General features: G+C 50.0%; 2 protein-coding genes across 5 annotated transcripts; one reads left to right on the top strand and one right to left on the bottom strand.

The window, feature by feature from the left end:
* Positions 1 to 24: 24 nt before the first annotated feature.
* LOC133390945 (uncharacterized) lies at positions 25 to 4,985 on the bottom strand. Of its 4 annotated transcripts, none has more exons than XR_009765049.1 (6): positions 2,200 to 4,985; positions 2,085 to 2,129; positions 1,009 to 2,011; positions 605 to 930; positions 284 to 525; positions 25 to 156 (listed from the first exon to the last, which is right to left on the bottom strand). XR_009765049.1 is itself a non-coding variant. In XM_061646498.1 (5 exons), the coding sequence occupies exons 1-5, from the start codon at positions 4,983 to 4,985 to the stop codon at positions 387 to 389; spliced, it is 4,299 nt and encodes a 1,432-aa protein (XP_061502482.1). In that variant the 3' UTR covers positions 142 to 386. The 4 variants fall into 4 exon arrangements, 2 of the variants coding, with proteins under 2 accessions (XP_061502482.1, XP_061502483.1); XR_009765050.1 differs by having other exon boundaries at positions 2,085 to 2,126; XM_061646498.1 differs by having other exon boundaries at positions 142 to 525.
* A 708-nt stretch (positions 4,986 to 5,693) lies between these two features.
* Positions 5,694 to 9,077, top strand: LOC133391560 (N-alpha-acetyltransferase 35, NatC auxiliary subunit-like). Its single transcript, XM_061646500.1, has 11 exons — positions 5,694 to 5,948; positions 6,032 to 6,174; positions 6,252 to 6,397; positions 6,485 to 6,708; positions 6,784 to 7,018; positions 7,088 to 7,123; positions 7,200 to 7,320; positions 7,395 to 7,576; positions 7,675 to 7,869; positions 7,948 to 8,727; positions 8,808 to 9,077. Exons 1-11 carry the CDS (start codon positions 5,908 to 5,910, stop codon positions 8,949 to 8,951), a joined length of 2,247 nt encoding a protein of 748 aa, XP_061502484.1. The 5' UTR covers positions 5,694 to 5,907; the 3' UTR covers positions 8,952 to 9,077.
* Positions 9,078 to 9,695: the final 618 nt, after the last annotated feature.

The following is a 9,695-nucleotide window of genomic DNA, read 5'->3' as shown; positions in this document are numbered from 1 at the left end:
GCATGGGAACAACAATGTTTTAGACTGGAACGCAGCGCAACCGGAGATAACGGCGGCTGCTGCGGATGCCTCATTTGCATTCTCGCTCTCTTGTCGTTTCGGAGGCTTGTCCGGACAGGGACAGGGGGAACGATATCTCGATTTCAATTGAAAATACTTTATAAATGATTAATAGTAAAGTAAGATGATACAAATTTAAAAAACAGAAAAAGATAATGATTTTAAAAAGAATAATGCAACACAAATTTCTTTCAAGGTGTAAGTATCCTCAGGAGAAGCTTACTGTTTCGCAGCATTCAAAGCGCCACTAATTGAAAGCTCCTGGTTTTTTTCCCTTTCCAACTTCCAACTGCGCCCGGATACTACCCCGATGCTATGGATCAACCCTACATAGCGGCAGCGTGGTGTTGTTTCGCGTACTCCCACATCAACAAGGCTGCCGTTTCGGGAACGGTTAGCAACCGTTTAGCCCCAATCGGCGGTATGTACACATTCAGGACCGCGTGTGGAAATCTCTCCAGCAGGCTGCAAGGGGAGCGAGAAAAAAAAACATAACTCTCAAGTAGAAAAATAACAAACACCACCAACAGCACATGTTACGTACTTTAGTACAAGCACACACTTTTTGGGCAACTGTAGCTGATGGAGCGGTGTGCTCTGGGGGGTTTCCGTGTGTTTGACGTTCACTAGCGTGTAACCTTTGTCCTGCAAGTCCCACAGATATGAGTACACATTGTGGGCCTTCAGTTCACGCACCGTTTGCCACTGTTCGACGGACGCGCTACGCATCTTGAACTGCTTGCTGTCAAGATCTTGCAGCGAGTTGATGAACAGCTGCTTGATTCCAAAGCGTTTGCCCATTCTGGCAAGGTCCGCCAGATCGGGCACATTGGTAACGTTACTGGCTACCACGCACAATTCGGAAGCTTCCTGCAATAAAAAAAGAATGTAAATATACATTAACACTGCGCAATCAGCTTCAGCTCAGCAGCGTTTTGTTTAACCGACCCTCTTTTGCGGCGAATTGTACAACCGATACGGCAGCTCAAGCATCAGATCTTGACGCGGATCCAACCGCTTCAGCGGCACGATCGCATGCTCTGGCGGGACGAAGTAGCCCGTCCAGTCTGTCGGTTGGTAAGGCACACGGTTGGTTTCCACCACTTCCCGCGGCAGTTTCTGCACCCGCATTGCTTTGCCGAGGAATTTTTCGCCGAGTCCATCAAGCAGCTGAACGCATGCCTTCAGCAGCGCCGTCCCTGCGACGTCCTCGGCCGGTACACCGGCCGCCTTCGGTATGTTGTGAAACACGTTCTCGAACGTTAGCAAACAGTTGCTGTCAAGTTGGAATCGAACGTCCCGCAGTATCCGTGTAACGTGCGGCTTAATGTTAGTCTGCTGATGGGATTGTTTGAACATGGTGTACATTTGCTTGAACTGCGGCTTATCCGCACGTGCAAACCGTGCCAGCAGCTTGCTTATAGTGATCTGTGCCCACAAGCCAATGGTGAAGCTTTCGGCCATCGTCCAGGGCATTAACAAATAGATAGACTGATTATTGAGCGTCTTATCGCGACAGCAGCGCAGCCAGAGGATGCCGCAGATCGACTCTATGCCGGCCGGCGTCACCTTCCCGTCCTTGAGCGAGTTGGCGATGGCCAGCGTGCTAATCTCGCTGTCCACCACGATCAGCTCGAGCAGACGCTGTATGCAGGTCGGGTTCGCTTCGTACAGCAGTGCCTTCAGCAGGAGGTCCGGTTTACTGCAGCCCGCGATGGACACCGCTATGCACAGCGCTTGCGCCGCCCAAAGCTTCTGCAGAGGGTAGATCTCGAAGCGATGTACGTGATGCATAACCATTTTAGATTCCGTGAAGTATTGCATTAGGTTTTCTTCCACCTTGGTCACCAGGTTGTTAAAAGCACCGACTTTGAAATGGTTGAACCGATGGAGAAACAAACTGCACATCACGCGAACCATACGCCCATCCGCTTGGTAGCGTTTTTTCAACCTACAAAACAAGGGCAATGTTGCTTGTCAATGTGTAATTAAAATAAAATAATGTTTTTATTGATGCAACTTACGGTACGTCCAAACCAAACCGTTTTATCACATCCACTTCTTGGCTGCTGAACATGAAACAAGAATACGAATTGAGTAACACTTTCAAGTCGTAGTAGGGAAATTAGCAGTACATACCTAGCATCACGCATTGGTCCCTTACCAAAGATCATGCCCTGTGCTAAAATTTTGACAATTAGCCAATGAAAATAGCGGAAAAATTCTTCCGGAAAGCGGACCAGGCATTCCAGCACAACAAGTGGCAGTTCTTGAGTGGTGCTGCTGCCCTGCTCGAAAAACATGGACAAGTACTTTAGAACAAAGTCAGGAATATACACATCGTCATATTCCATGTTCTCCGCACATAATGGATCGAGCAGCATTTTCACAAATTTTGACATCAGTGTCAGGAAGTGGTCCTCCGATTGGTGGTGGGTTAAAATTTTCTCATAGCAGCGATCGATCATATTCACTCGGTTGGAGTTTCGGTAACGTACGTCTTCCATTTTCTTGCAGTCCGCGTAAAGCAGCTCAACCGCCAGCGTTAACACGTCGACGTTATCGATATCAAACAAGATGTGCAGTCCCGACCAATGCTCTTCCGTTTTGTATATCTCAATGAAATTCTGCACATGCTGGCGATAGTTGAGGTGAATTTCCACAACCATTGCATACACTTGATCGGTCGTTGGCGCTTCCCCCACACCGCGACGATCGAGACTGTTTTTGAGCTCTTGAACGGATACGGACTGGAAGAAAAGAGAAGCCACTTTACAACAGTCCTCGTGCCATGCGATCAGATGTGTTAGCTGTATCGTTTCTATCGCCCTTGCATGGTCTGCGTAGTCGAAGCTTTGCAACCGCTCGTCTACAAATGCTTGCAATTCCTTCATCAGACTCATCATACCGCTCAAATTTGGCGGATAATCAAATTTCCTCTTGTCAACTGCTTCCTGCAGAGCGATCAGCTGCTCACGCACAGCGAATGCTTGCTGCGGTATACGTTCGCCTGCTTCCTGCGCCTGTCTGATGCTATCCACCGCAGATTGAAAGTTATTGCAAATGCTATTAAATACGCTGTTAACTGATTCGGGCATATGTCCCAACAGCTTGCAACAAACGGAAATATTCGATTCCAGCATATGGCTACTCAACTCAAGGCAAGCGTATAGGCTGTTTTTAGCTCTTTGTACCAGCACCTGCTCGATGAGAAAAGTGTCCGCAGGGCTGACCCTTCCCCAGTGCGGCTCCAGGGCATCATTCGTTAGGCGGTCCAGGAACAAGCTGCCATCCGGACTGCGAAAGTGTTCCTGGGTGATGGCGAACATTGGGGTAAGCTTCTGCATTTCCGCGACTACGGCCAGCAGAACGGCCGCATCGGTCGTCGGTTCGGCAAGCTGATTGACACAATGCACCAGCAGCACAAAGGCCGCGAAGCGCAGGGGCAAGTTTTTAATATCATGGCATACTTTAGCGCAGCTCGTAAGCGATCGTATCGTTGCAGCCGTTTCCTGCCTGCGTTTGCATTGCGCTGCCAGCTTGAACGTCCTTTGGTGCACTACGCTGACGATGCAATGGAACGCGACCGGGTTCCATGAGAGTTCCGGTATTGTTTGCAGTAGATAATCGTACGCTTTCTGTGTGTCGTAGTACTTGCTCAGCTTGTCAATCACACCTTTCGGCACACTACCACCGGCCGCCAGTGGCGCTCGGTTTAAGCCGTCCAACAGTCGCTTTTCCATCTCCGCCTCCGTGGCGTTGAACTTGCGATACTTCAAAAAATAGTCGTGAACATGCATTACCACCTGGCCGTTGGTGTGGTCCAGGAGCAAACGGAACAGAACAGTTTTCCACTCCCAGTGCAGCAGGACCAACAGCTTTTCGATCTGTTCCATCGGCACTGCTAGTTTGAATTCGTCCAGCCTCTCCAGTACGGCAACAATCGATTGCCACGCATCGCAGCATTTCTCCCACTCTGGCCACCAGGCAAAGTACTGTCCGGTAAAACTCATTTCGCAGTGCATCGCGTAACCGATGGCGTGCCGGAGAATGGCTACGGCTTCCATTCGGCACACGGCGTCCCTGCTGACCAACGCCTCGAACACGACCAACCACAGGTGATCTAGCTGCAATGCGCTCAGTATGTCCGCTTTCCTGTCGCCCGTACACCGCAACAACGCTTCTAGCAGCTCACGCAGCAGAAACACTTTCCGTTCAATCGGGTGCGCCGGACTGCGCGTCTCGGACAGCCACTGTTCGACCAGATCGGGATTCAGTTCCATCATCGTTTGCAGACATGCCAACGCTTTCGTGCGCATCACCCTCGAGTCCGACTGCAACCGGCGCACCATGTCCGCACCGTTAGCTCGGTTGCAGATGGCAACCAGCTCGGGAAGCTCTTGTGCTAGGATGAGAAACGTTTGCAACACATCATAGTAGACCGGCGTTGCGTGCAGCTCCCGCTCGAACCGATCCACAAACGTTGTCAGCTCCCGGATCACGATCTGCAGATCGGACTCGAGCAGTGCCGTCAGCGCTAGGGCGCTCAAAGTCCAGCGGAGTGAATCGCTATCCCCTTGCAGGCGGTCGTGGTTGCCGTCCACGAGCGACAGGATAGTTTGCAGGTTAACGCCATGCAGCAGCGAGGCGGGTAGTTTTCCCCGCTGCTTCATCAGCAGCGCGTACACCAGGGCTTCGAGCGATGGTTTGTGCAGATTGTGCACATTCTGCAGGAAGATTTGCTCGCTCTGTGCGAGCTGTATCAGCTGCTCGTGCGCTTCCGTATCGGTTGTGCATAAATCTTGCACAAATTTTGATTGGAAGGTCATTTTCGGGTGAGATTCGATGCGACGTAGTTGCTTTGCTTTGAACGACTGTCGGTGCAGCACTTGCCCAATGGGACAGAAGTAGAAAGCTTGGAGCATGTGGTATGGCAAACAAGCATGCCCATCACTAAGCCATGATGACAAACAGGGATGACAAGTCCGGATGGGATGGCGACACGGAATGATAATCCGGTGCGAGGTGCACCATCCCTATTGCACGGCAAACAGGATACGACAGGTTGAGTTGGTACGAGGACATCAAGCGAAGCGGAGCAAAGTAGAATACCACAGAGCAAAATAATCGTTTTTCTCCCTCTATCCTCTATACCGCGCTTGCTTGCACTCACGCGTGAGCGCTCGAGTATATTCTCTCAGAACTGAGTATTCGCAGTTCAACCCGTGCAGTGAGAATTTATGTGTTTATGTGCATCGAAATTTCAAAACTCCGTTGGAGCCAAAGCCTCTATAAACTATTCAAACAACAACAACGGGAAGTAGAAGCTAGTTCACGAGCTACTCTTTTCGCTACTGTTCAGCGTTTTGAATCACTTGGGTGCCGGTTCGTTCGTGGAAATGGAGCTCGTGAAAACCGGTTGTGAGAATGCGAAAGTGAGAATGGGAGGTTGGCGTTTGACAGCTAGGCGGTAAACATTAGGCCCTGCGCACACTGGTAGATGGCGAAAACAAGAATTATTATTATTTTTTAATATTTTTTGTATAAAGGAAGCTTGATCACACGAAAATATTGAGAAAATGAAGGGCAGTTTAACATCAAGTGAAGATATATTCTGATAAAGATCGAAGTTGACCCCAAGCATTTTTGCGAACAAAATAATCGCACGCAATATATGTCCTTCGAACAGCTACAGTGTGCAATGGCGTGTTTGTGTGTGGGGGGGAGTAAAAACTATTTTGACAGCTCGTCTTCCAGACACCCTGCTGGTCCCGTTTTATTTATTTAGCTATTTCGTGCATTTTGCGACCAAAAAAAGGGATTTTTGTACGGTTTTTCACGGTGAAAATGTGTGACCAATCATCGGAAGCAGAAGTACTGCCCCAAGGGTAAGGCCACCCGGAGCTGTAGCGTTGGTTTCGGGAAACGATTGTCCGCAAGTAAACAACGTCTCCGCTTTGCTTTCCAACAGGCACCAGAATGAAGAAAGCGAAAACCCATCCCACCCACCGTCCAACGTTGAGGCAGAAGCTGCTGCTGCTACGGTAGGCCAAATGGAACCGTGCGCGGATGATTGGAATGAAATTACCGCACAGTTTTTCGACTGTGTGAAGGGTAAGAGCGGGAAGGGACGGCCGCGCAGAATGGTCGCAAACATTAATCCCCGCTGTGCGTCTTGTTGCCCTCGGCAGATCTCAAGCTCGGCGAGCTGGTGCACGACTCCACGTTCGGGCTGTTGGAAGCGATGTCCGCGATCGAAATGATGGACCCAAAAATGGACGCCGGTATGAGCTGCAACCGGGAGGCAACACCGCTAACCTTCGATACAGCGGTGGAGGTATGACGAAGCGGATAAGCAATCGCTACCACCCGAGGGCCAATGGTTCTCTACTGCCAGCTTATTTGCTTACCATTTTTCCCCCAGACAGGACAGATCAAGCTGAACAATCTGCTGGCGAAGGAATTGATCGGCATCATCGATGCGGTGTACTCGTGTACCGTCTCGTGGCTGGAGGGACACTCGATGGCGCAGACCGTGCTGACCTGTCTGTATCTGCACAAACCGAACCGAATCGAATGCAAAACCATGCGCTCGTTTTCGATCGCCATACAGAAGATCATCAATCTGATACGAAACTTTATCATCAGGTACGCAAATGGCAGTGTTAGAAAAAGGTTGTTGTGTGTATCATGCTTCACTTCTCCTCCACCCCTTCCCTATAGAGCCAACGTGTACGAGGAGGAAGATTTCCAGCACAGCTCGTTCGATTACAACCTGAGCGAGGAGGTGACCGAAACGAAGGCGATGAACATGCTGAAGGCGGCCGAGGAGGAGCTGATTAAAAAAACCAAAGACACGGAGGATGAGCGGGAAAGGGAGGAGCTGCAGGCACTGTTGGCGCGCGTTCGGTTCACGCGGTTGCTTCTGCACAGCTTGGTGGGAATGTACCCGCTGAAGGTAATTGTGTGCAGGAAGGAAGTGTGGCAGAACTGATCACTAATCCGTTAATCGACCTCCGTTTTACAGCAAGGCAATTGGCGGTATGGGCAGGAAGTTGCAGCGGTAGGCCATGGAAAAGCGTATAAGCGTACCATTTGCAACGAAAGAGCTAATGAGTTTTCCCCCCTTTTTTGTACAGCAAACGGCCGTACCGTTGAAAACCGAAATGATCGACATCGTAAAATCACTGAACGGGGCGTTGGAGCTGGCACAGGCCATAGAAAAGACGATTGAGCTGGGCACACAGCCCGTGGAGGGATGTAAGTGTCCTGCGGTTTCGTTTACGAGGTGCACGTAATCAAACCATTGCCTACTTCAATCTTTCCCTTCCCAGCGGATGCACCGAACCCGATGGGCTTTTCCATGATGGTAAACCAGCGGTTGCTACCGCCGACGTTTCCACGCAGTACCAAAATCAAGGACCGCCAACTGAGCATCCAATACCTGACCGAGCTAATCCAGCGCATCAAGCATGCGTGCAAAATTGCCAACTGCACCAGCTACCATGCAGCGTTGGTGAGTAGTGTGGCCGATTCGGTCGTTGCGTGTTAAGGTGTTCCACACGATCGCTGGAAGTTAATGTTTGCCTTCTTTGCCGTTTTTCAATTTCCAAGAACTTTCTGATGGACTTTAACAAGAAGTTTACACCCTGCCTGCTGTCTCGAAGTATACCGCAAACGCTGTACCTACCCGCCGGCCGGTTGGTGTTTGGCGTGAAACCACTCATCGAGGTGCTGAAGGAATCCGTACGGGCTTTCATCGCCCCACCAGCCCTCCGTCCGGACAATCCGCTGTACAACAATCCTTTCGTAAGTGAGCACATTTGCAGTGCAATGATGATTAAATTGGTTTATCACATGCTTTGTGCACACTCCCGTTTACTGTAGGCGATAAACTGCATCAACTCGTTCTTCGAGTACCACGAGCAAACGTTCTACTCGCTGTTCGCGATCTGTGGCTACAATCGGGCCCGCCAGCGCGACCATCTCGGGCTGCTGCTGCTCAACTTTGCCCACCTGCAGGATGGGGCGGAGCGGGTCGACGTGTACCTGCACTCGCTCACGCCGCGCAGTGAAAATTCCCGCCACCTGGCGTGCTTCGGCACGTGGGTGTTTTATCACTGTTTGCGCGCCATGTCGTTCTATCTGCTCGCCGGCCTAGAGCTGGAGCTGTACAGTGTGCACGAGTATCTGTACATCTTCTGGTACCTGTACCAGTACCTGTTCAGCTGGATCGTGTCCGCACTGACGCGGGCGGAAACGTTCCTCGCGGAGCAGGAGTATGCGGCCGACCCGAAGGCGGCCAAGGCGAGCCAGAAGAAACCGAAATCGAAAAAGCGCAAAACGAAAACGGACGTAAAGGAGATACTGTTTAACGAAGCGATGGAGATGCTGTGCGGCGGCTACTACAAAGCGCTGGTCGGGTTTTACAAGGAGGATCGCATCCCGGAACCGCTGCCACTGTTCGACAACGAGCAGGTACGGTTCGAGCATCGGTTCGCACCGTTCGCGAACCTTTCGACGCCGCCCCCGATGCCGTACAGCGAGTTTCGGCAGATGAAGTTCATCATGATACAATCACCGGCGACGGAGCTGTATGCGGCGGCCGCGAAACACTTCCACGAGGCGCGCATGCTGCTCGAAACGTTCCCGAACCCGGACGAAGAGGTAGGGAGGGAAAGACCTTCTTTCCTGGTGCATGCGTGTCGTCGTTGTGCTAATGCCGTTTCTTTTCGCATTCATTTCAGTGGCACGATATCGTGAAGGTAGCCAAAACGAACTACGTGATGATGAACCTGCTGGCCAGTGGGCACAGCCGGCAGTCGAAGCAGCCGCCGGAGTTTGACTTTTCCTGCCATCGATACTTTCCGATCATCAAGCAGAGGAAGTAAAGTCAGTTTTTGTGCTCATGTGCTATTATTTATTTCAATAGAAAGCTTCCACCGGAACACATTTTACCATTGTAGAGAGTAAAAAAAGAGCAATGAATGGTTTGTGTATGACTTTGAGCGGAAAAATAGTATTCGATTTGTATGTGCAGGAGATTTTCCATCCGAACATGATGATAAATGACAAAATGAATTTGTTTTAAATATTTTGCATACAGGCGGTCCCCGAGATACACGGTACCTCTTATACGCGGATTCGGAGATACGCGGTTTTCAAAATTTGACAGTTCTTGGAGCAAATTGTACTGATTTGACACATCCATTGTGAAATACCAAATAATTTCCGTGCTGATCGAATGTAAAATGCCATTTAAAAAGGTTTAAAACTGTTCAATTCATTAGAAACATATCAAATAATTAATTTGGTGGCTAAAACCACCCCCTACTTGCAAAATTGCAAGAAAATTAGTGATATTTTGGCTGGAAATCACGAGATTCGACTTACGCGGAAATTCGAGATACGCGGTATTTTGTGGCCGTTTTCGGTCCCCAATAACCGTGTATCTCGGGGACCACCTGTAATTTGAATAGCACAAAAATAACGGCTCATACAAATATTTACCTTTTTTATCAGTCGACCACTGTGCTACGGCCCGTTTGTACAGGCGGTCCCCGAGATACACGGTACCTCTTTTACGCGGATTCGGAGATACGCGGTTTTCAAAATTTGACAATTCTTTGAGCAAA

The sequence above is a fragment of the Anopheles gambiae genome, chromosome 2 (genome assembly GCF_943734735.2).
Source record: "Anopheles gambiae chromosome 2, idAnoGambNW_F1_1, whole genome shotgun sequence".
Lineage (NCBI taxonomy): Eukaryota > Metazoa > Arthropoda > Insecta > Diptera > Culicidae > Anopheles > Anopheles gambiae.
The sequence above is the reverse complement of the archived record's forward strand: the minus strand, read 5'-3'. Positions and strand labels throughout refer to the sequence as shown.